The 22,630-nt window shown below is 44.6% G+C and overlaps 1 protein-coding gene across 1 annotated transcript in view; it reads right to left on the bottom strand.

The window, feature by feature from the left end:
- Positions 1-22,630, bottom strand: part of chrna6 (cholinergic receptor, nicotinic, alpha 6) — a gene marked incomplete at its 5' end in the record, with an annotated part of 52,239 nt that overhangs the window by 581 nt on the left and 29,028 nt on the right. The window contains 6 exons of the mRNA XM_084317971.1: positions 534-806; positions 2,233-2,844; positions 10,620-10,827; positions 11,522-11,631; positions 16,288-16,332; positions 22,449-22,588. Coding sequence (XP_084174097.1) covers positions 534-806; positions 2,233-2,844; positions 10,620-10,827; positions 11,522-11,631; positions 16,288-16,332; positions 22,449-22,588 — 1,388 coding nt within the window. The remainder of the gene's footprint in view (positions 1-533; positions 807-2,232; positions 2,845-10,619; positions 10,828-11,521; positions 11,632-16,287; positions 16,333-22,448; positions 22,589-22,630) is intronic.

Raw genomic sequence — 22,630 nt, 5'->3', positions numbered from 1 at the left:
GCTGTATTTATAACCGACAGCCCCCGGAGTGAGAGAGAGAGAGAGAGAGAGAGGGGGAGAGAGAGAGGGAGAGAGAGAGAGAGTTCTCTCCTCAATTCTAAGAAACTTACAAGTTTCAAGTTTCTTTATTAGTTGTCATACAAATATACTGTAGATGTATGCCTATACAGTATACTGTAAATATATAGGGGGCTGTGAATGTGTGTGCGTGTACAGTATGTGTGTGTGTGTGTGTGTGTGTGTGTGTGTGTGTGTGTGTGTGTGTGTGTGTGTGTGTGTGTGTGTGTGTGTGTGTGTGTGTGTGTGTGTGTGTGTGTGTGTGTGTGTGTGTGTGTGTGTGTGTGTGTGTGTGTGTGTGTGTGTGCGTGTGTGAGTAAATGAGCACGATCGTGAATTGTGTTGGGGGGTGCGGGGATATCTGATAAGAGCTATTCCATTCGCTCTGAAAGACAACTAGGTTGATCGTATCCTATCCTCTAATTGCCCGTTGACATTCAGCGTTGTCAGCCGCGGTGAAGATAACAGTCAGTCACCTCTTTGGCCTTGTTGCGGCTCCTCATGTTCTCGGCGATGTACTTGACACTTTCAATGGCCTGCTTGATCTCCGGCGACACCACCGAGAAGGCCACCACGGTGTTGATGCTCTGAGGACTCAGTTGGCGAGTCAGCTTCCCCGGGTCCGCCGTCGCTGGGGTCTCCTTGCCATGCTGGCAGGGGCAGGGGCACTTCTTGCGGCCACAGCCCTCCATGGAGGGCAATTTGTTGTCCCCGAACTCCAGACAGTTGATCGAGCCGCCTCCAACCTGCTGGGAAACCCCGACCACAGATTTGGTTTTGGTTTTAGTTTTAGTTTCTGTTTATTGTTAAATTTTCTGTTCGAGCTAAGAGAAGGCGGAGCTTGAGATCGGTCAATCTACGTTAGTTATACTTCTATTTATTTAATTCAAACCTATGTGAAAGCCAGATATTTTTGTGCGACACCAAAACACCAAAACACCCCTTAATGTCCTTAACAGGTCTCTTGATTTTTCACATTTAATGAAAGTGAGAGATCAGATCTACAAAAGGATGTCTCTTGCACTTAAATAGGACAAGGGGTTAGGAAGCTATGACTTATTGAATGTTGATGATGCTGTGAAGCAAGTCCAAAGAAATTGTGATAAATGGTCAGATGTACATGGTTAGATGTTATTAGGAATATCAGATCACATTGTACCCCAATATAAAGCCTTTTAATTTCTATATGTGAGTTGTTTAGCTTGGCCTTTTTTGGTACTCCTTTAACCTATCCATAGGACCTATCTACTAGGGGTGGACGGTATGGTCTAAAATTTATATCACGGTATAATTTGAAGCATAGACGGTAACGGTATATATCACGGTATCAGTGTTTCCGTTAGAATACTTTTTTTTGCCTGATAGGCAGGCTATATAAAGAATGACATCCTCAAGGCATGTAGATTTATAATATTTTAACTTAAAACTAGGCTACTTTTGTGTATACAGTCATTATATTCCAAATAAAATAAGTCCTGAGTCGAGACTCTGTGCTGCTCCCATTGCCAACAGCGGGGCTGGATGCTGGATTTTGCGAGAAGCATATGCAGCTGCAGAGCCGCAGAGTAGGGGCGCTTTCAGGTCCGGTCACAGGACCGCTCAACAGCGCCCCCCACCCAACGGCTGAATTGCCAATGGCTGAATTGGAGTATTGCACTGTGCATATGCTTCTCGCAAAATCCAGCATCCAGCCCCGCTGCCCAGTTGTCGTTATCAGAACACTACACACATATCATAATGTTCACAGCAAACTGTAGTTGATCACCAGGTATGTTTTATTAAGGTAGAATAATTCATATAAGAAAAACGAAATCTCTTACCTTTCTCCACTGGTTAAAAATACCAGGAACTGAAATTGAAACTTGCTGTGCGCCGCGGTGATATGTGTTTATTATGAAATGACAATTGCATGTTGACACGCCCACTGCGCGAAGCCTCCTAAATAACTTTTTCCAGTTTGCACATATCTATTATCTATGACTAATTCGTTCTATTTTTAGGGGCAAATGCGAGTGAAATTTTAGAGCTGCTCTACCGGTTACACGGTATAGTCAAAATCCATACCATAGAGCAAATTCATACCGTTTATACCATATACCGTTTATACCGTCCACCCCTACTATCTACCTACCCATCCACCCATTCAACCATCAAACCTCCGCCGACCATGCTCACCTGCGACAGGCTGTTCTTCCTCTTCTTCCCTCCTCCGCCTCCTCCGCCTCCTCCTCCCCCTCCAGCTCCCCCTGCCTCCCCACTGCTATCCAAGCCCCCGGCCTTGCCCTCTTGGTCTATGGGCCTCCTCATCAGCATGATCCGCGGCAGCACCTTGAGGAAGACCGACCGCACCCAGCCCGGCATGGTGTGGGTCATGGGCGTGCGGTAGTGGACGTTCAGCACGAACACGGTGATGACGATGCTGAGCGTGACGAAGATCATGGTGAAGAGCAGGTACTCCCCGATGAGCGGGATGACCAGCGACGTGGACGGGATGGTCTCGGTGATGACCAGCAGGAACACAGTGAGGGAGAGCAGGACGGAGATACAGAGCGTGACCTTCTCACCGCAGTCGGACGGGAGATAGAAGACCAGCACTGTGAGGAAGGAGATGAGGAGGCAGGGGATGATGAGGTTGATTGTGTAGAAGAGGGGCAACCGGCGGATGTAGAAGGAGTAGGTGATGTCGGGGTAGATCTCCTCGCAGCAGTTATACTTGATGTCGTGCTTGTAGCCAGGGGCGTCGATGATCTCCCACTCGCCACTCTCCCAGAAGTCTTTTAGGTTCACCTGCATGAGTGGGAGAGATAGGAAGCTTGTTTTATAAGAATTTCAAGTCACAGATTTGGCTACTAGTAAAACAGATCCATGGACAATGCAATAGCCACAACATGTGAGGATGCTGTTCGTAGACTATAGTTAATTCAACTCCATAGTCCCCACCAGACTTGACACCAAGCTCTGGAATCTAGGACTCAACCCCAACCCATGCAGTTGGATCCTGGATTTTCTGTCAGACCGTCGGTAGGTGTTGAGGATGGGCCCCAACACCTCTGCCCCTCTGCCTCTCAACACAGAAGTGGTGGTGCCAAGCAAATAACCTCTCTCCCAGTGTTGAAAAGACCAAGGAGCTTGTAATGGATTACAGACTGTTAGATTCTGATCAACCGGCCAGTATCACGTCTTCTTGTGTTATCCTCTCTCCTCTGCGTTGTGTACTTTTAATGATCCCGACGTCTCATATACTGGCTGTACAATCCTTATCTCTCCCCGTTAGTGCAAACCGCCACCATAATAATCCTCCACCTTCATAAGAATTCGACACTCTGACACAGCGTAGTACCTTACAAGGAGAAGTGTTATTTATTTGATAAACAGGAGCTTCAGCTCAGATGTTAACAGATTGTATTGTCCTGGTCGTTAGCCCGGACCATCCTCGTGTTAGCCGAAGCTAATGATGATGTGGCATCCTTCCTCCCCCCCCCCCCCCTCTCTGTGGTGAGAGGAGGGAGTCTCTTCTGTGTAATCTCAGCCCTAGTCAGATTGTAGTCTGCCCTCAGTCGCTCTTGGTCTGGCTTACACCCGGAAACACTGTTAGATTTATAGGACCTTCGCCATAGCAACGACGGCCCGCCCCTCTTCTGGTTGTCATGCGCTGTCATGACAACTGCTAATAACCTTTCACACATTTCAAAACGTTTCATTACTGTCAAAACCTCCATCGCGCTCTGCCTCTGTGCCCTGTGCTGCTCCGTTATCTTTGTTGATGTACTGGGGAATTCAAAACATTCGGCCCTGCTCAGTGTGGTACTCACACTAACACCCTGCTCGCTCTGAACCACCGTCTCCCACCACCGTCAGCATGCACTTCGACCTCTCTGAACCGGCCCCTTTTAGCTGTGGTCATCTCCCCCCCAATCTATACATCACATACATTGAAAACCACCACCGATTTCCTTCATTCCCACCTTGATTCTTAATCACCCTTCAGAATCATAAATCATTATTTGGTTTTTCAATTAATTATCCCAAAAATAGACTGTGGTTGAAGCAAACCAACCTCATCTCTCGTGCACAAGAAATGAAGACGGCCCACGGTCAACCCAGTGATCTTGCTGCCTGATGACTGTTTGCGCCCCCCTTCGTGCACAAAGGGAACCGAAACAGACCACCAACACCAACAACATCCAACGACTCATAACAATTAGAGCCCCTCTGTCTGCTCCCAATAATTCTATCCTGTTGTTTTACTGTTTTCCCTCTTATCTACCTTATATATATATATATATATATATATCCTTCTATACATATATCTTATATATGAATCCTCCATTTATATCTCATACTCCTATCAATTATTATCAATGAACACAGGACTTCTCGCTGTTGTCTCGTCTCTTGATCTCCTAATTGACTCTGAAAGGAAGTCACTGTTTTTGTCCATGATTCATTCAATACACCCGCCCATGCTCTGTTGTTTCAAAACGCCTCGAAACAGCGTCTCCGCAGGAAAGCCCCCTCCGATGTCCGCCTCGTTCTCCCCTGGGCAACACCGCCTGCGACCGCTGGACTCCGTCCCGTCTGTCGTCTCCGCCCCCTATCGGTCATCTTGGTTGAGGGTCGTCTCCACCGCCGTCGGTCACCTCCAGACTCTGAAAGCAGAAACACCACACCAGCAGTTTTCTGTACACTCGACCCTGTGTTTTCTATTAGTGTACCATGGCTTTTGGGCCTGCAGCTTGTTCCATGGAGTTATCTCCCGTTCTCTATATATTTTTTCTCTGCAAACCCCTGCCATGGCCATGCCCTTTCAGACTGTTGGACGGTGTGAGTGTCCTACAGCCCATGGCGCTATTTGTTCTCTATTAGTCTCCCACCTTCTCAACACCCATATCTGTCCTACAGGGCTGTTCCCTGTTTGTTGTCTTCCGGTGTGACACCAGCAGCTTACCGATTCCCACTTCCGTCGCCCTAACTCTTCGTCCCACGATTGGCCCCCAGCTCGTCGCCCTAACTCTTCGTCCCACGATTGGCCCCCAGCTCGCGCCAGTTCTGTCTGGTGACCGTGTCTTCAAGACTCTGCCTATTTATTAAGTGTGAGAAAGCCCCACCAGAAATCAAACTCCCTCTTATTTCATAATTAAACCTATTTAATTAACTGCACCTCATCTCTCTGTGCAATTCTTATTTAACCCATTCAATAATTAAACTCTATTTACTTAACCTGTATATCGATATTATTATTATGATAATAACATACAACAGAGCATCGCTCTAACATACAACAGAGCAGGTTGGTTCCCTGCCCTTAACACTGTGTTGTCTCTCTGGTTCCCAACACACACGTACACATACTCCTACTCTTATCTAACATACAACAGAGCAGTCCGTCGCTCTCTCCTAAACGGGGCAGTTTCGTCGCCCTGGAGCTGTCCGTTGCTCTACCCTACACGGGGCAGTCTCGTCGCCCTGGAGCTGTCCGTTGCTCTACCCTACACGGGGCAGTCTCGTCGCCCTGGAGCTGTACGTTGCTCTACCCTAAACATGGAGCGGTCCGTTGCTCTGGAGCGGTCCGTTGCTCTGGAGCGGTCCGTTGCTCTACCCTAAACACGGAGCAGTCCGTTGCTCTGGAGCGGTCCGTTGCTCTATTCCAGGGGTTCCCAAACTTTTCAGGCCAGGACCCAGAAAATAAGGCGTCAGAGAGCCGCGGCCCAATGCACATCGTCAGGCGTTTTTTTTCTTTCTTTTTTTGCCAGGCGACCGATTTTTTAAGCCAAATATCACTTCAATCCTATTAAGTTAGTTCAAGTTAGTTATTCATTTATATGTGCTATTTATGAGAGGGCTAACTTGTTGCAAAATAATAATGATAATAATAATAGTCTCATTAAAATACTATTGTTGCTTCGGTTGTTTTCAGCGTTTTATGTGCATAATCTGTTATTTAGTTTGAAATGTTCGTTGAAATAAGTAGATTTTTCGTTTTTGTTTATTTATTAAGTTAATATAAAACCATATAGTCACATTTTAGAATACAATAGAATAGAATTTTAGAATACAACTAGAAACACTGTCCTGGCCTGCTTCTAAGTTCAGTGGCCTGACAAAAAAAAAAAAAAAAAAAAAAAATATATATATATTTTTTATAAATCATCTGGCGGCCCACCCATGGCTGCTCGCGGCCCACCTTTGGGTCGCGACCCCGACTTTGGGAACCACTGCTCTATTCTACACTTTGAGTTCCTTTACAAAGTTCTCACATACACCACCGTGTATACACACAAGCAGTTGGTAATTTGAAAAAATGTAACTCCTTAATTAAATTAAACTCTCCTACCTGGAAACACTAGTATTACTATAAAAATAGCACCCTTTTTATACTCAATCTGGAGTCACTCCCCTACCCCGCCACTAGATGGTCGTAGAGACCTATATCTAAATATTCCCCTATGGGTAATGGAAACTCCCCAGCACTACCCCCCTTCCGCCACTAGGTGGCGACCTACTCCTCCTCTATTTGCCTGTATTATCCCACTGTCCCCCCTAGATGGTGGCAAACTCAGTCTAGTATTTTAGCTGACGTCACTCTCTGACTCTCATCCGTTAGCCTCCTTGTGGCTTTGCGGCCATCTTGTCTACCCTTTTTTTTTTTCACTGTCCCCTTAATGCGTCAAACATTCTCTTTTCTACCGATTAGGGCAAGCTATCTCAGACGAATACTCTTGCCTGATCGGACATAATACACACTGGTACAATCTCCTTTCGACTTTCCTCCTGTCATGACGACAGTCCCGCCATAACAACTTTTTCGTCTGGTTCAAGCGTTCCCCCCCTTTGCTCCTCCTGCATTTACACTCCCAACACCCAAAACCGTGCAGCCTGCCTCTCTCTCGCCAGCACTCCTTCTGCACCGTGGCTTCTGTGCTCTAAGCACTGTTTTGTTTGTCTAAAGATAAAACCCTCGGGTTTCAAAACAAAAACCGTCCCGCTCTGCTGTTATTCAAAACACACTATTACAGCTGGCGTTCTCTCTATGTCAACCAAATATGTTTACGGATGCACTATTGTTCGTTTTTATTGGCTTGCGAGGTTAGATAAGGCTAAGACCCCTAGCGTGAGACACACTCACGTTTTTTTTTTCCAACGTTGTCTGGCATCCATGGTTCCACTCGGCTTGGTTGCTGTGCCCCGTCATGGCCTCTGTCATGGCCTTGGCACTCCCCGTCTCCAGCCCCATTGTCTTTAACCACCGTTGGCATCGTCGTCTCAACCCAATCTAATCTCGATCTGCAATCCGGCTGTCATCGGCACCAACTGTTAGATTCTGATCAACCGGCCAGTATCACGTCTTCTTGTGTTATCCTCTCTCCTCTGCGTTGTGTACTTTTAATGATCCCGACGTCTCATATACTGGCTGTACAATCCCTGTTAGTGCAAACCGCCACCATAATAATCCTCCACCTTCGTAAGAATTCGACACTCTGACACAGCGTAGTACCTTACAAGGAGAAGCGTTGTTTATTTGATAAACAGGAGCCTCAGCTCAGATGTTAACAGATTATATTGTCCTTGTAAGATCTATCCTAAAGATCTTTCGGTGTGTTCAGTCTATCGTCCTTCTGCTACTCAGTCCAATCGTGGTCAGGCCTAGTCGTTAGCCCGGACCATCCTCGTGTTAGCCGAAGCTAATGATGATGTGGCATCCTTCCTCCCCCCCCCCCTCTCTGTGGTGAGAGGAGGGAGTCTCTTCTGTGTGATCTCAGCCCTAGTCAGATTGTAGTCTGCCCTCAGTCGCTCTTGGTCTGGCTTACACCCGGAAACACTGTTAGATTTATAGGACCTTCGCCATAGCAACGACGGCCCGCCCCTCTTCTGGTTGTCATGCGCTGTCATGACAACTGCTAATAACCTTTCACACATTTCAAAACGTTTCATTACTGTCAAAACCTCCATCGCGCTCTGCCTCTGTGCCCTGTGCTGCTCCGTTATCTTTGTTGATGTACTGGGGAATTCAAAACATTCGGCCCTGCTCAGTGTGGTACTCACACTAACACCCTGCTTGCTCTGAACCACCGTCTCCCACCACCGTCAGCATGCACTTCAACCTCTCTGAACCGGCCCCTTTTAGCTGTGGTCATCTCCCCCCCAATCTATACATCACATACATTGAAAACCACCACCGATTTCCTTCAGGAGGGTAGACCCCATCAACATCAACAGGTCTGCTGTGGAGAGAATTAGCAGCTTCAAGTCCCATGGTGTTCGTATTAGGGATGCACCGAATATTCGGCCTCCGAAAATTATCGGCCGAAAATGGTTCAAAAAGGCACTTTCGGCCGAAAGGGTTTTAGCACTGAAAAAATATCACAGAATGTCAAAGAACAGGATTATGTTCGTAACCTAACGTGTTGTTGTGATGACATAATCAAAACGCGGTTTCAGTGATTACATGCACAACGTGTAACGTGAGCTCTTCAGTCCTGCGTTCTACAGCCTGTGATAACTCCTCTTGCGAGTCACGCTGTTTCTATGTAAACTCCGCGAGCAACACGTCCAATATGCGTCTTTAACATCCTTTATATCCAAGGCGCTCGCCACTAGTGCAGGAGATGCTGGGTTCGAGCCCAGCTCTCGGCATTGCTACCAGCTTGGCTGGTCGTTCATACTAACACAATTGGCAGTGTTAGGGGTGGGAAAGCTGGTGGGTGGGTCCTGGTCATTGTAAACAGAGACTCCTACAGTTCGGTCGGGGCGCCTGCTCAGCGAGGAAAGGATCTAAGGGGGGTAGTGTGATCCTTCCACACGTTACACCCTCTCAGTGAGAGTCCGCACTGCCAGGTGAAAAGAAGCGGTTGATTGGCTACACATGTGTCGGAGGAAGCATGTGATAGCCTCCACTCTCCCAGACCAACCGTAGGGGGTAGGTGCGCAGCGACCAGGAAGGGGATTGGGAATTGGCATAACGACTAACATTGGGATGGGAGAAAAACTGAGGAAAAAGGAGGGGGGAAAAGATAAAAAAAAATTATAAAAAAATAAACCTTTTTAACTAACGTTAGCGTTAAGCTAGCTAACAACGCTTCCATTCTTCACTTTCACTAGTCTCTTTTAAGCTTCGTCATCCCCCGCTAAGAGTCACGGGAGATGTAGTAAATACAACAGTCATTCCATGTAGGCTAGAACGCCGTGAATTATGACAGTAGCCACTACAGTAACATCATTAAGTCTGCTATAAGCTATTATCCCTCTTGTGTGTGTGTCTTTATGCAGATCTTTATGCAGTTTTAAAGCACCTTGGCTTTGTTCTGAATGCACTTTGTTGTAGTTATCCTACAGAGAAAAGAAAATGCACTTGACTTTAATGCACATTTTGTTGTATGCAAAGAGAAAATATTTAAATTGTACAATCTTTCAGCAGTCAGTCTGGAATTAATGTACGCATTCAAAAGTGCTGAATAAATGTTTTATGGACTCATAATAGTGATCATTAATATTATTTAAGTTAAGTTTAGCCATAATCATGTCTTTTGCCATAATCAGGTAGCTGAACTAAATAAAATACATTATATATATATATATATTTATATTAATAATTGTCTGCCTTTCGGCATTCGGTTTTCGGCCAACTGTTTCCTATTTTCGGTATCGGTTTCGGCCAAGAATTTCCCATTCGGTGCATCCCTAGTTCGCATCACCACCTCTTATGGAAACTGCTCTGCCCTCAATCGCAAATGACTAGAGGGTCATATGAACAGCCCACAGCAACAGTGGATGTGAGCTTCCCTCCCTCCAGGACATATACAGATTATAACAGCTGGTGTGTCAGCAAAGCCTGCAGGATTATCAAAAACCCCAATGTGATGTGGAATTGGTGCTAGATTGAGAAGGGGCTGTCTCTCGGAGCTCAAATTAATGATAGTTTACGGCATATAGAACGGACATTAATACACAGCAACATGCCTCCGAACAATGTGTGATAAACATGAGGGATGATTTACATTAAGTGCTAAAACAGAAAGTTGGCTACTTACTGTACATTCTTGATGCTAGAACTCCCAAAAAAGGTAGGCCAGCTCAACTGTAGTTTACATAGCTTGCATAAAACTGTCTCAAGGTTCCACAAGTTAATCAAAATCTGAAGTATTTCCAACGGTTGTTGTTGTTGTTGTTGTTGATTCCTACTCGTACGTTGTTCAGCTCAATGACGGCGCGTGTCTCCTATTCGTCATGCAGCGCATTCAGGCCACGCCCACCGGGGGCTGTTTTTTCCCACAATCTAATATAATTATTGTTTGCTTGTGTTACTATAAATATTTTCAGGTTTTACATTTCTTCGTTGTAATATATTTGCTAACTGAACCAGACACTGTGGATCTGGAGGGTGAATTACTGTAAGTCAAACCAAAAGCGCAGACAATTGATCTTTTAAAGGTGCTGTTTTTATGCTACAATACTTAGAACGTATTGGCTATACAGTACGTTCTATAGCATTGTTGAAGGAACATGCTGGAAGAGATGTACAGGTGACCAGAGAAAGCTATGCCATACTTTACACAATAACTGACCTTTGACCCAATAAGTACCAGGTCTATCTTGGCCTTGTCGTAGGTCCAAGAACCAAACTTCATGGAGCAGTTCTGGTAGTCGAAGGGGAAGTAGGTGATGTCCATGGGGCAGGAGGACTTGAAGATGGCTGGGGGAACCCAGGTGATGGTGCCATCAAACTTCAGAAGAGCTTTGGTCTTATCCTCCACCAGAAAATCACCTACGGCACTATGTTCGCACGTGTGTGTGTGTGCGTGTGTGTGTGTGTGTGTGTGTGTGTGTGTGTGTGTGTGTGTGTGTGTGTGTGTGTGTGTGTGTGTGTGTGTGTGTGTGTGTGTGTGTGTGTGTGTGTGTGTGTGTGCATGGCGTGTATGGTATGGGATAAAGCGGAATGGGGATTTAGTAAGAAGCAATAGTTAAAGTGAGTTAGGCACCATAGACAAAGGGAGAGAAAGATAAAGAAAATTAGAAAATGAGGAGGGAGGAGAGGGTTGGAAATAAATAGGCGGGTCGTAGAGGAAAAGAAAGAGAGCATTAGGGTTAACATGACAGTGAATTACCATCTCCATTGTGAAATATGAAATGCATATAATTGCCTTTGACTCACGTCACGAGTCACAGCATGCGGAGAAAATGAGGACAGCATTAAATTAATTGAGATGAAAAGCAGAATTGACAATGGTCACATTGTCCTCAGAGATGTCTCTTAGTAGTACAGCGCATCACATTTCCTCATTCTATACATGACTGCACACTATTGGGCAGTAAGGGACCATAAGGGATATTAACATAATTTCCTTTTGAGGGTGGTTGGGGTGATGATGATGATGACAATGATGACAATGATGATGATGATGATGATGATGATGATGATGATGATGATGATGATGATGATGATGATGATAAAACAGTATAGGCTTACTTATTGTAGAGCACGATGTCAGGCCTCCAGATTTTATTGGAAGGAACTCTGATGAACTCAATACCATCAAACTCCACCGGCATCCAGCGCAGCTTGTAGTCATTCCAGATCTGAAATAGAGGGCAGACAAACCACAGACACTGCGAAACCCTCCCAGGATGAGTGTGTGTGTGTGTGTGTGTGTGTGTGTGTGTGTGTGTGTGTGTGTGTGTGTGTGTACTGTATTTGTGTGCATGTGTCCATGTGTCCATGTGTCCATGTGTGTGTGTGTGTGTGTGTGTGTGTGTGTGTGTGTGTGTGTGTGTGTGTGTGTGCGTGTGTAAGGAGTGTGTGCGTGAAGAACAGTGGTAGAAGAGAAAGAGTTTATGCAGCTATTCTACCAACATACCTGAAAGAATGATTTCAAAGGCAGCTGATCCATTGGTCTTGGCTATTTCCATGCCATTCAAGATGGATTCATACATTAGCCAGTCAAATTAAAGCAGTAATTACCTGGGAGCTATTTAATTAACCAGTTCATGCAATGCTAGCTTTCCCATTTATCCACCAGGGAGAGTATACAGCGTGATTGGTTGGAGATTCTGTTGCCCTGATAACAGAGCACTGCTGACACTGCTGCTTACTGTTTACACAACACCAATGAAGGACGCAGATGCGCTTGATGACTTCTAAAATGGTAATCAGCAAGATCCTCGTCTTTGTTTGTTCTGGCGACATCTATTGGTGATAATTGATCGTTGTTTATTGACCCGCTTTCCACCTTGAAAATGCATGGTAAGTGTTGAGTTAGTGTTCTATTCCTTCCAAATAAACTGCTGTTGCTGTCGGTGATGTAAAACGTATCATCAAATGGTAGAATCGCTGCGGTGTTATATCAATTGGTGTTAGAGAGTGGCAAAATAGATATGTATGTATATGAAAATGTTAGAGATTATTACTTTTAAATATCAAAGGTGCATGTTCATTGAAACTTGCATACCGGTATATTTTGCTTTGTTTGTTTCCTTTTGAAGCAGTATCATAGAAGAAACACAAGTGAATGCATATTTAACATAGTGCTGAGTGGCACATAAATGCTGCACTCTTCATTCAGAGGCATTTTAGTACATATCTTATATGACGCCTGTGAATCAAAACATTTATTACAAAATAAACATCTTCAAGTTCAGACTCAGTGACAGACACTTTCTCATCACTGTGATTTGCTGATGAGAAACAGGGGTGCAGGTAAAAGGAATGAGACAGAGGGTGAAAGGAGGACTAGAAAGAAAGAGAAAGAGAGATACACAAATCATAAATAATCCCTCTGTTGTGTGTTCCTGCTATAGAGGGCGAGAGAGAGAGAGAGAGAGAGAGAGAGAGAGAGAGAGAGAGAGAGAGAGAGAGAGAGAGAGAGAGAGAGAGAGAGAGAGAGAGAGACAGACAGAGAGAGATAATGAAAACAGAGAGAACGAGGAGTACCGGTATGTTTGAAATCTTTGGCAGCTAACTTTGCCAAAAAGAGATGGATGGAGAGGGAGATAGAAGGAAAGAAAATGGCGGTGATATATGTATGTGTGTGTGTGTGTGTGTGTGTGTGTGTGTGTGTGTGTGTGTGTGTGTGTGTGTGTGTGTGTGTGTGTGTGTGTGTGTGTGTGTGCGTGTGTGTGTGTGTGTGTGTACGTGCTGTGTGTGTGTGTGTGTGTGTGTACGTGCAGTGTGTGTGTGTGTGTGTGTGTGTGTGTGTGTGTGTGTGTGTGTGCGCGCATGTGCGCGTGTGTCTGTGCGCGTGTATACGTGTGGGTGTATTTGTGTGTGTGTGTGGACGTGTGGGTAGGGGCAAATCCCGGAATCATACGTCAGCTTTTAACCCATTAGGACCCACCGTGACACAGGTGTCACACGTACTTTACATGTCCTGGAAATGGCCATATAAAGCTTTTTTCTTGATTTTACCTCATGAAGTCCCAAAGGGACACCAGTGGAACATCCTGGTGGGGTCATGTGACAGATCATGTGATGTTGTGCTCCCATAAACCACCTTTCCACAATGATGACTGATGGTGGTGACTAAATGACAGAAGTAGCTAAGATTCAAAAGCTAGATTTTTGTTGCTAAAAGGTAAGATTTGCCCATTTAAGAATTATAATGCTTACATAACATGGGCTTTATGATATATAACCTATTGTGAACACATTTCTTGAATAAAATGATAAAGAAAACAATTGATAAAAATCGCTGTGACACATATTTCACACCGGGCATATCAACTTAAAATGTTCATGAAAATTCGCTGTGACACATATGTCACAATGCAAACAATTATTATGATCTGCACAGTTAATTTGTCTGATTCAATGATATTTAGTTAATATATTTTATATTGTTCAATTGTTCAAAGCACATTAAAACAAATATCAGTCATATTTCAATGTAGTACCCTGTAGTGCCATGTAGTAGTACCCTGTAGTGCCATGTAGTACCCTGTAGTGCCATGTAGTACCATGTAGTACCCTGTAGTGCCATGTAGTACCCTGTAGTGCCATGTAGTACCATGTAGTACCCTGTAGTGCCATGTAGTACCCTGTAGTGCCATGTAGTACCATGTAGTACCCTGTAGTGCCATGTAGTACCATGTAGTACCCTGTAGTGCCATGTAGTGCCATGTAGTACCCTGTAGTACCATGTAGTACCATGTAGTATCCTGTAGTGCCATGTAGTACCCGGTAGTGACATGTAGTACCATGTAGTACCCTGTAGTGCCATGTAGTACCATGTAATACCCTGTAGTGCCATGTAGTAGTACCCTGTAGTGCCATGTAGTACCATGTAATACCCCGTAGTGCCATGTAGTACCCTGTAGTGCCATGTAGTACCATGTAGTACCATGTAGTACCCTGTAGTGCCATGTAGTACCATGTAGTGCCATGTAGTGCCATGTAGTAGGGGTGGACGGTATGGTCTAAAATTTATATCACGGTATAATTTGAAGCATAGACGGTAACGGTATATATCACGGTATCAGTGTTTCCGTTAGAATATTTTTTTTTGCCTGATAGGCAGGCTATATAAAGAATGACATCCTCAAGGCATGTAGATTTATAATATTTTAACTTAAAACTAGGCTACTTTTGTGTATACAGTCATTATATTCCAAATAAAATAAGTCCCGAGTCGAGACTCCGTGCTGCTCCCATTGCCAACAGCGGGGCTGGATGCTGGATTTTGCGAGAAGCATATGCAGCTGCAGAGCCGCAGAGTAGGGGCGCTTTCAGGTCCGGTCACAGGACCACTCAACAGCGCCCCCCACCCAACGGCTGAATTGCGAATGGCTGAATTGGAGTATTGCACACAGTGTAATCCATGTAGTGCCATGTAGTACCCTGTAGTACCTTGTAGTGCCATGTAGTACCATGTAGTATCCTGTAGTACCCTGTAGTACCATGTAGTACCATGTAGTGCACTACATGGGAATTAGGAATAAGTTTAATGCTTAACGCCCAATGTGACATATATGTAACTTTTCAGATCTTTGCCATTAGGGGGCGCAATTTTGAAAATAAATTCAGAAATGTTTTCTTTGTAGTCTATTTAGTCAGTCTTATGCCCCTCATAATTTTCCTTGAAGTAGAAATGGGTGTGGGTTCTAATGGGTTAAATGTAGAACCTGCCAAATACACTGCTGTGGTGTCATACATTCAGCTCCATGACATTTTCATATCCACACAAAAGCCCCTCTGAACGTAAACCCCACGGTGACCACAGTGTTTATCAGCATCACCGATGCCTTGTGAAATGATGGCCCGCTGAATCAGACGGCGCACCGACGGCATGATCGGCCAGACGAGCCCTTCCCCGTGCTTTCGAATGGTCCGCTTCAGCCTTTTCCACCTTTTCCAACATCCGTTCTGACCTTCAAGCGGACGCTTTTGACGCACAGCCGACGTCAATCATGAGAGGCGATTGTCACTGACCTGCACACTATGTCATTATAATCTCGTCAATTTCAACCATGTCAATTAAGATTTACTTCATTGTCAATGTACACAAGGCATTTGGAATGTGTCTTTTTGCATAACACACACGCGTGCACGCGGTCACACACGCAGTGCAGTGCGATGCCCCCTGGAGTTGTTGTGGGGGTTCATGCCTTGCTCAAGGGGCACTTAGGTAGAGATGGTGGGCACCATAGATGTAATACCAGTCACCCTTCGGTCACCAGCTCACGACTGGAATACACTCTCCGGTGCCTGGGATTGAACCAGTGACCTTTTCGGCTACTGGTCTCAATTTCACTTACTGTAGGTGTTTTCTTCTCTCATTTGGGAGAGAGGGGGTATAAAGAAAATAATATGTAAAACGGGGTCAAGAGGACGCTAATTAAGAAGATGGAGTCGTCCTGTTGGAGAGCATGTAGGCAGCTGCCCAGGGTCAAGAGGTCAGTGTGTGTGGCTATAGATCTGATGCAGGGCGGATGGTCAGAGTTCAGTCTGTGTGGCTATAGATCTGATGCAGGGCGGAGAGTCAGAGCGTGACTGGCCATCAGACTACCATTGATTAGGACCTGGGTGTAGTCATACATCTGTGTGTGTGCGTGTGTGTGTGTGTGTGTGTGTGTGTGTGTGTGTATGTGTGTGTGTGTGTGTGCGTGCGTGCGTGTGTGTGTGTGTGTGTGTGTGTGTGTGTGTGTGTGTGTGTGAGAGAAATAGAGAGAGAGAGAGAGAGAGAGAGAGAGAGAGAGAGAGAGAGAGAGAGAGAGAGAGAGAGAGAGAGAGAGGATACTTACATGTCTGAGCCATAGATTAGTCTCCATGATTTGATTTACTTCATCCTGCAGAGAAGGAACAGATCTTATGTTGGACAGAAGCTAAGTATATGTGTGTTTTCCTGTGTGTGTGTGTGTGTGTGTGTGTGTGTGTGTGTGTGTGTGTGTGTGTGTGTGTGTGTGTGTGTGTGTGTGTGTGTGTGTGTGTGTGTGTGTGTGTGTGTGTGTGTGTGTGTGTGTGTGTGTGTGTGTGTGTGTGTGTGTGTGTGTGTGTGTGTGTGTGTGTGTGTGTGTGTGTGTGTGTGTGTGTGTGTGTGTGCGTGCGTGCGTGCGTGCGTGCGTGCGTGCGTGCGTGCGTGCGTGTCTGTGTGTATGTGTGCTCGCATAATGGGTTTATTCAGTTTTGAATATTGACTGCAAATTTGTATGCATTTACTGTAAAATCTGGGCTCCAGTTAAAGGCCCAATCAGTGATGAAAACACAAACAAAATAAATTTGACATGTTTTTTTTTGGTATTTGCTATATTGTGGCTTTAAAATGTTTGTAATGTTTCTCCATCTACAGATCAAACTCTTCAAGTATCTATTCTACTGTATGTGAATACTGTATATGCCACAATTATATGGTAAAAGAAAATCACTGATTGAGCCATTACAACAAACACAAACCAAATACCTCCCATATTAGAACACAGCAATGGAATTCAACTTCAATTATCACAGGCAAAAAAAAAATATTGAAACAGAAATGGAATGTACAGTATCCTCTGAACTACAGACATTTTCACACATAAAATAGGAAAATTATATTAAGGGTGGTTTTAACATCATGTTCCACAGCAACGCGACTCCATTGAAACAGCTCTACAGTATATCCTCCATGTGTACATCTAGAGAGTTGATTGACAGCCCAGGTTGTCTGACAGTCAGTTAATAATAAATGGTGAGGTCCAAGACCCCAATTCCCTTCTATCTCCCTGCCTGACTCATGACCTCTCTTCAGCTACACTCTGATATATGGTTCAAGCATCGCACATAAATAACACAGAGACAGTGTGTGTGTGTGTGTGTGTGTGTGTGTGCGTGTGCGCGCGCGCGTGTGCGTGTGTGCGTGTGTGTGTGTGTGAGAGTAATGACACCTGTGTCTAATTCACGGAGAGGGGCTGCGGCTCATTACTGGGCTGATAGGAGAGGGAGAAAAGGGGCGAAGTTGGAGAACCTTGATCGGAAAATCCATGGTGGATGTGAGTTAAGAGAACATGAATTAACACGCTTTATACATGCACATTTCTCGATTCTGAAACAGTCAAGTTACACGTGGGTATTTGTCATAACCCCACGCTCTTGGTCCCAGGACCCGCCCACAACCGAATTACTATCAATCCGCCATGCAAGTTTTTAGAAGTGAAAGCAAGATGGCGGACAGTAAACGTTACAAAAGGATATGTTGATAGGGTCATAAAGACTAAATGAAAAACGATTCTGTCACGGCGAATGTGTTTCTTACACAATGTTGGATTATGTAATTAGTGGGTCATGAGTCATTGTGGAACAAAATAAAAATTGCGCGAATTGATTGATTGATTGATTAATTGCAAATGTATTATACATTTTTTTACCTACTTTCTATAGAAGCAGCTGGGAGGTGCGCTGTTTTAAGCGAGCGTGGATTATTGAATTGATTGATTGATTGCTGAACGTCAGCAAAACAAAGGAGATGATTGTGGACTTCAGGAGGTCGGGGGTCAAGGACTACAGCCCCCTCAGCATCGACGGGGCACCGGTTGAGAGAGTCAACAGCTTTAAGTACCTCGGAGCCTACATATCCGAGGACTTGACATGGACCACACACATTAACAGTGTTGTGAAGAAGGCACGACAACGCCTCTACTTCCTCAGGCGCCTAAGGAAGTTCCAAGTCAGCCAGAAGATCCTTAAGAACTTCTACTCATGTACAATAGAGAGCATCTTGACCGGCAACATCACCTCCTGGTTTGGGAATAGCACTGCACAAGACCAAAGCAGACTACAAAGAGTGACACGTTCAGCCGAACGCACAATTGGAGGGGGGCTCCCCACCCTCCAGAACATTTACTACAAGCGTTGCAAGGGCAAGGCTAAGAGAATCATTAAAGACTCCAGTCACCCGAACAACTGCCTCTTTGAACTGCTGCGGTCAGGCAAGCGATACAGGAGTCTCAAGGCGAGCACAGAAAGACTCAGAAGAAGCTTCTATCCCCAGGCCATCAGGCTGCTAAACGAACAATGAATGAACACTACACAACAACAACCACCAAACGCACATAGCACACACATCCACACGCACACACTCACTTTAAACAAACACACTGTAGCACCCACTCCACACACTTATAGCACACACCCACTTTAAACAAACACACTGTAGCACCCACTCCCCACACTTTATATTTATGGATGAAGGATTGCACTACAACTCGTACACCTTACTGTAAATTGTACCTAAAATTGTACCTCATCCCATTTCTGCTTTGCACTAGATAGTACTGTACATTAGTACACTGCATAGTATTGTGTATTGTATATTATATGGTAACTCAGAACATTGTACATATGTCTATACTGAACACTGTGACCTCATTTTCTTCTTCTAAATTCATGCTATATTATGTTATTATGTTATTTGATACTATCTTGTCTAGCACAGTCTCTGGAGCGTAACAGTAAGAAGCATTTTGTATGAAAGTATTCTGTACTTCTGTATGACAACTATTAAAGAACTTGAACTTGAACTTGATTGCAAATTGTATTACTGTCCGCCTTGTTTCCACTGGTTAAGCTTGGCGACTCTTTCGAAGTCACTCTCTTTCGAAGTTGGTTAAGGTTAGAGTTTGTCTTTAGAGCAGGGCGATAGACCACCAGCCCTGATTCCAAACTCTAACCTTAACCAACTTCGAAAGAGAGCGACTTCGAAAGAGTCGCCAAGCTTAACCAGTTGGAAGCAAGGCGGACAGTAATAAAATTAGCAATCAATCAATCAATCAATTCAATAATCCACGCTCACTTAAAACAGTACTTTCTATAGAAGCATCTACGAATGAAGTTCTATAGAAAGTAGGTAAAAAAATAAGTTGGATCTGTTAGTTTGTTGGATGTCTTAGTTGAAAGACAGTTGGATGTGTTAGTTTGTTGGATGTCTTAGTTGAAAAACAGTTGGAGGTGTTAGTTTGTTGGATGTCTTTAGGGATGCCCCGATCACGTTTTTTGCCACCGATACCGATCACCGATCGTCGTGAGCCATATCGGCCGATACCGATCCGATACCGATCGTTTTTGATTAAAAACTTATTTTATATAATTTTTTTTTTTTTTTTATAAAATATATATATTATATAATTAGACTTGTACTTGTATTATCTGCGAGACATCGCCACCACGCAACAAGTCAAAATGCTCGCTATCTGCAAACAGCTCCACTGTCTGTGTGTACTCTACTAGCCCTAGCTCCAAAAAGGATTCTCCGGCGCTGCAGCGGGACCCTATTGGTAACGTTATGCTTTGGTCATTTCACATTCAGCAAGCCCTCAGCTCGAATACGCATTCAATCAATGTTATAAGACATTGATATCAGGAGCTATCTGTAGCTACTGCTAGCCGGCTAGATGACGTTAAGACAACTATTTAGTTCAATCGGACATTTCGTTTTGAACCGTGAACTAACGTCAGCTAACGCAAGCTAACGCAAGCTAACGGAGATATCAACATGGGCTACTAGACTTCCTGGGGCATTTGTTGATATCCGGAGCTATCAGTAGCTAGCCGGCTAAATACCGTTAGACAATGCCTACTAAAAGTGAATAGTTGACTGGGTAATTTTGTTTAAACAGTAACGATAGCTAGGTAGCTAACGTTAGCTCAGGTCGAATGCACTATCTAGACTCAGCAGAGGAGGTCCGCCTCTGTGTTTACAAACTCTACACGGGTACGGGCGGGGCTAGGGAGGAGGAGCAGTTTGCAGGTCCTGTGCGTCTGAGACAAGCGAGTGAGATATCCACTTGATCAGTTTCCGCGATCTGCGAATATGACTAATTATCGGAATTCCCCGATCGCATATTTATACTGATTATCGGCCGATAACGATCGGTGGCCGATCGATCGGGGCATCCCTAGATGTCTTAGTTGAAAGACAGTTGGAGGTGTTAGTTTGTTGGATGTCTTAGTTGAAAGACAGTTGGATGTGTTAGTTTGTTGGATGTCTTAGTTGAGAGACAGTTGGAGGTGTTAGTTTGTTGGATGTCTTACTGAGAACAGTTGGATGCACTTCCGAGCTGCTTCCACATGGAGGCAATGTCTTTTTTTTTCTATTTTGGGAACTACTTATTCAGCAGATGGTTTTGTCAATAAATCTTCAATTAATGTGTGTTTATTGTATAGCAATAAGGTTGGATGACATTGGCCATTGTATAAAAGCCATTACACCACGTGCAGTCGTGGGTTATGATAATTAGACCATGCCTAGGGGGGCCTAACGACCACCCCTAGGCATGGTCTAATTCTCATAACCCATTCCTGCGTGTGATGTAATGCTTTAGTGTTTGATTTGGAGTGGACCTAGATCCCTCCTGTGGGCTACTACCCTCGCCTGTCTGAGAACCCACTCCATGTATGACCCCTGCCCGCCTGACTACCCTCCGCCACGCCCGTACCTGGACTGTCCGAGAACCCGTCTCACCTTGCTGAGTTGTTCAACTGGCCTACATGGGCAAAGTTCAACCCTATCAGACCAGTTTTTCCTCAATGAGCGAAAGCCACGCTGTGGACCGGGACTTCTTTATTTCACTATCTTCACTGTCCTGTCTCTCTCTCTCTCTTTTCTCTCTCTCTCTCTCTCTCTCCTCTCTCTCTCTCTCTCTCTCTCTCTCTCTCTCTCTCTCTCTCTCTCTCTCTCCTCTCTCTCTCTCTCTCTCTCTCTCTCTCTAAAAGCCCCCTCTCTCTTTAATCTCCCCCCTTCTCTCTTCCTTTCTCTGTCTCTTTTTCTCTCTCTGTCTCTCTCTTATAGTATGTTGAAATACACCACAAAGCTTGAATGGGGGCAAAGAGACGTTCATTTGAGTTGAAAATTGTCAACTTCAGCAAAAGATTTGTCTGTGTGATGAAGGAAAAGTGAGCATATCTTCACAATGAACATGAAATAGATGCTCTGTAGCCTATAGATCTAGGTTACATGGTCCTGTTTTACAATCTACTACTGGTACAATCTACTACTGGCACAATCTACTACTGGCACAATCTACTACTGGCACAATCTACTACTGGCACAATCTACTACTGGTACAATCTACTACTGGCACAATCTACTACTGGCACAATCTACTACTGGCACAATCTACTACTGGTACAATCTACTACTGGCACAATCTACTACTGGCACAATCTACTACTACTGGTACAATCTACTACTGGCACAATCTACTACTGGCACAATCTACTACTGGTACAATCTACTACTGGTATGATCTACTACTGGTTACAATCTACTACTGGTACAATCTACTACTGGTACAATCTACCACAATATAGCATGACCAGTTCAACAGCTATGAGGAACTGACTGGTCACTGATTGTTCTCAGAATATATTTTCACTCTATAGTACAGGCAGTACATTTGATCTGAGTTAGATGTAGATATAATTCTCTCTCTCTCTCTCTCTCTCTCTCTCTCTCTCTCTCTCTCTCTCTCTCTCTCTTCTCTCTCTCTCTCTCTCTCTCTCTCTCTCTCTCTCTCTCTCTCTCTCTCACACACACGCACAACACTACAAACACACACACACACATACACGCACACACACACACACACACACAACACACACACACACACACACACACACGGCTGAGTGGGTGCTTTTAGTGAGATTGCATGGTGGTTACACTCAGCGCTTCCTGGGAGCCATGCTAAAAGGCATCAGGCTTCATCATCTTCCATTCCGCACAATGTATCTGTGTGTGCATAATACACTATGGGCATCATTTGTCAAAATAGGTCCACAAAAATGTCTAAAAAGTCTAAATTGATGGGACCAAACCCTTTCAGATGCAATTTATTGAGTAGAGTCATAAGCATTAGGCTGATAGGTGTTGGCCCAGCTTCATCTTTGTGTGTGTGTGTGTGTGTGTGCGTGCGTGTGTGTGCGTGTCACTCACCACTTTGACCAACTGTGAGATGGAGACCTCAAACTCCACAGTGACTGGATCAGAGACATTCTCCACTGGTCTTATGAACTGGTTGTACCTTCTAAACAACTTCCTGAATAACCTGTCCTCTGCCTTCGAGGACAAACAGTCTGGACAGGAGAGTGAGAGAGAGAGAGAGAGAGAGAGAGAGA

Source organism: Notolepis coatsorum, assembly GCF_963971535.1.
Source record: "Notolepis coatsorum genome assembly, chromosome: 7".
Taxonomy (NCBI): Eukaryota; Metazoa; Chordata; class Actinopteri; order Aulopiformes; family Paralepididae; genus Notolepis; species Notolepis coatsorum.
The sequence above is the reverse complement of the archived record's forward strand: the minus strand, read 5'-3'. Positions and strand labels throughout refer to the sequence as shown.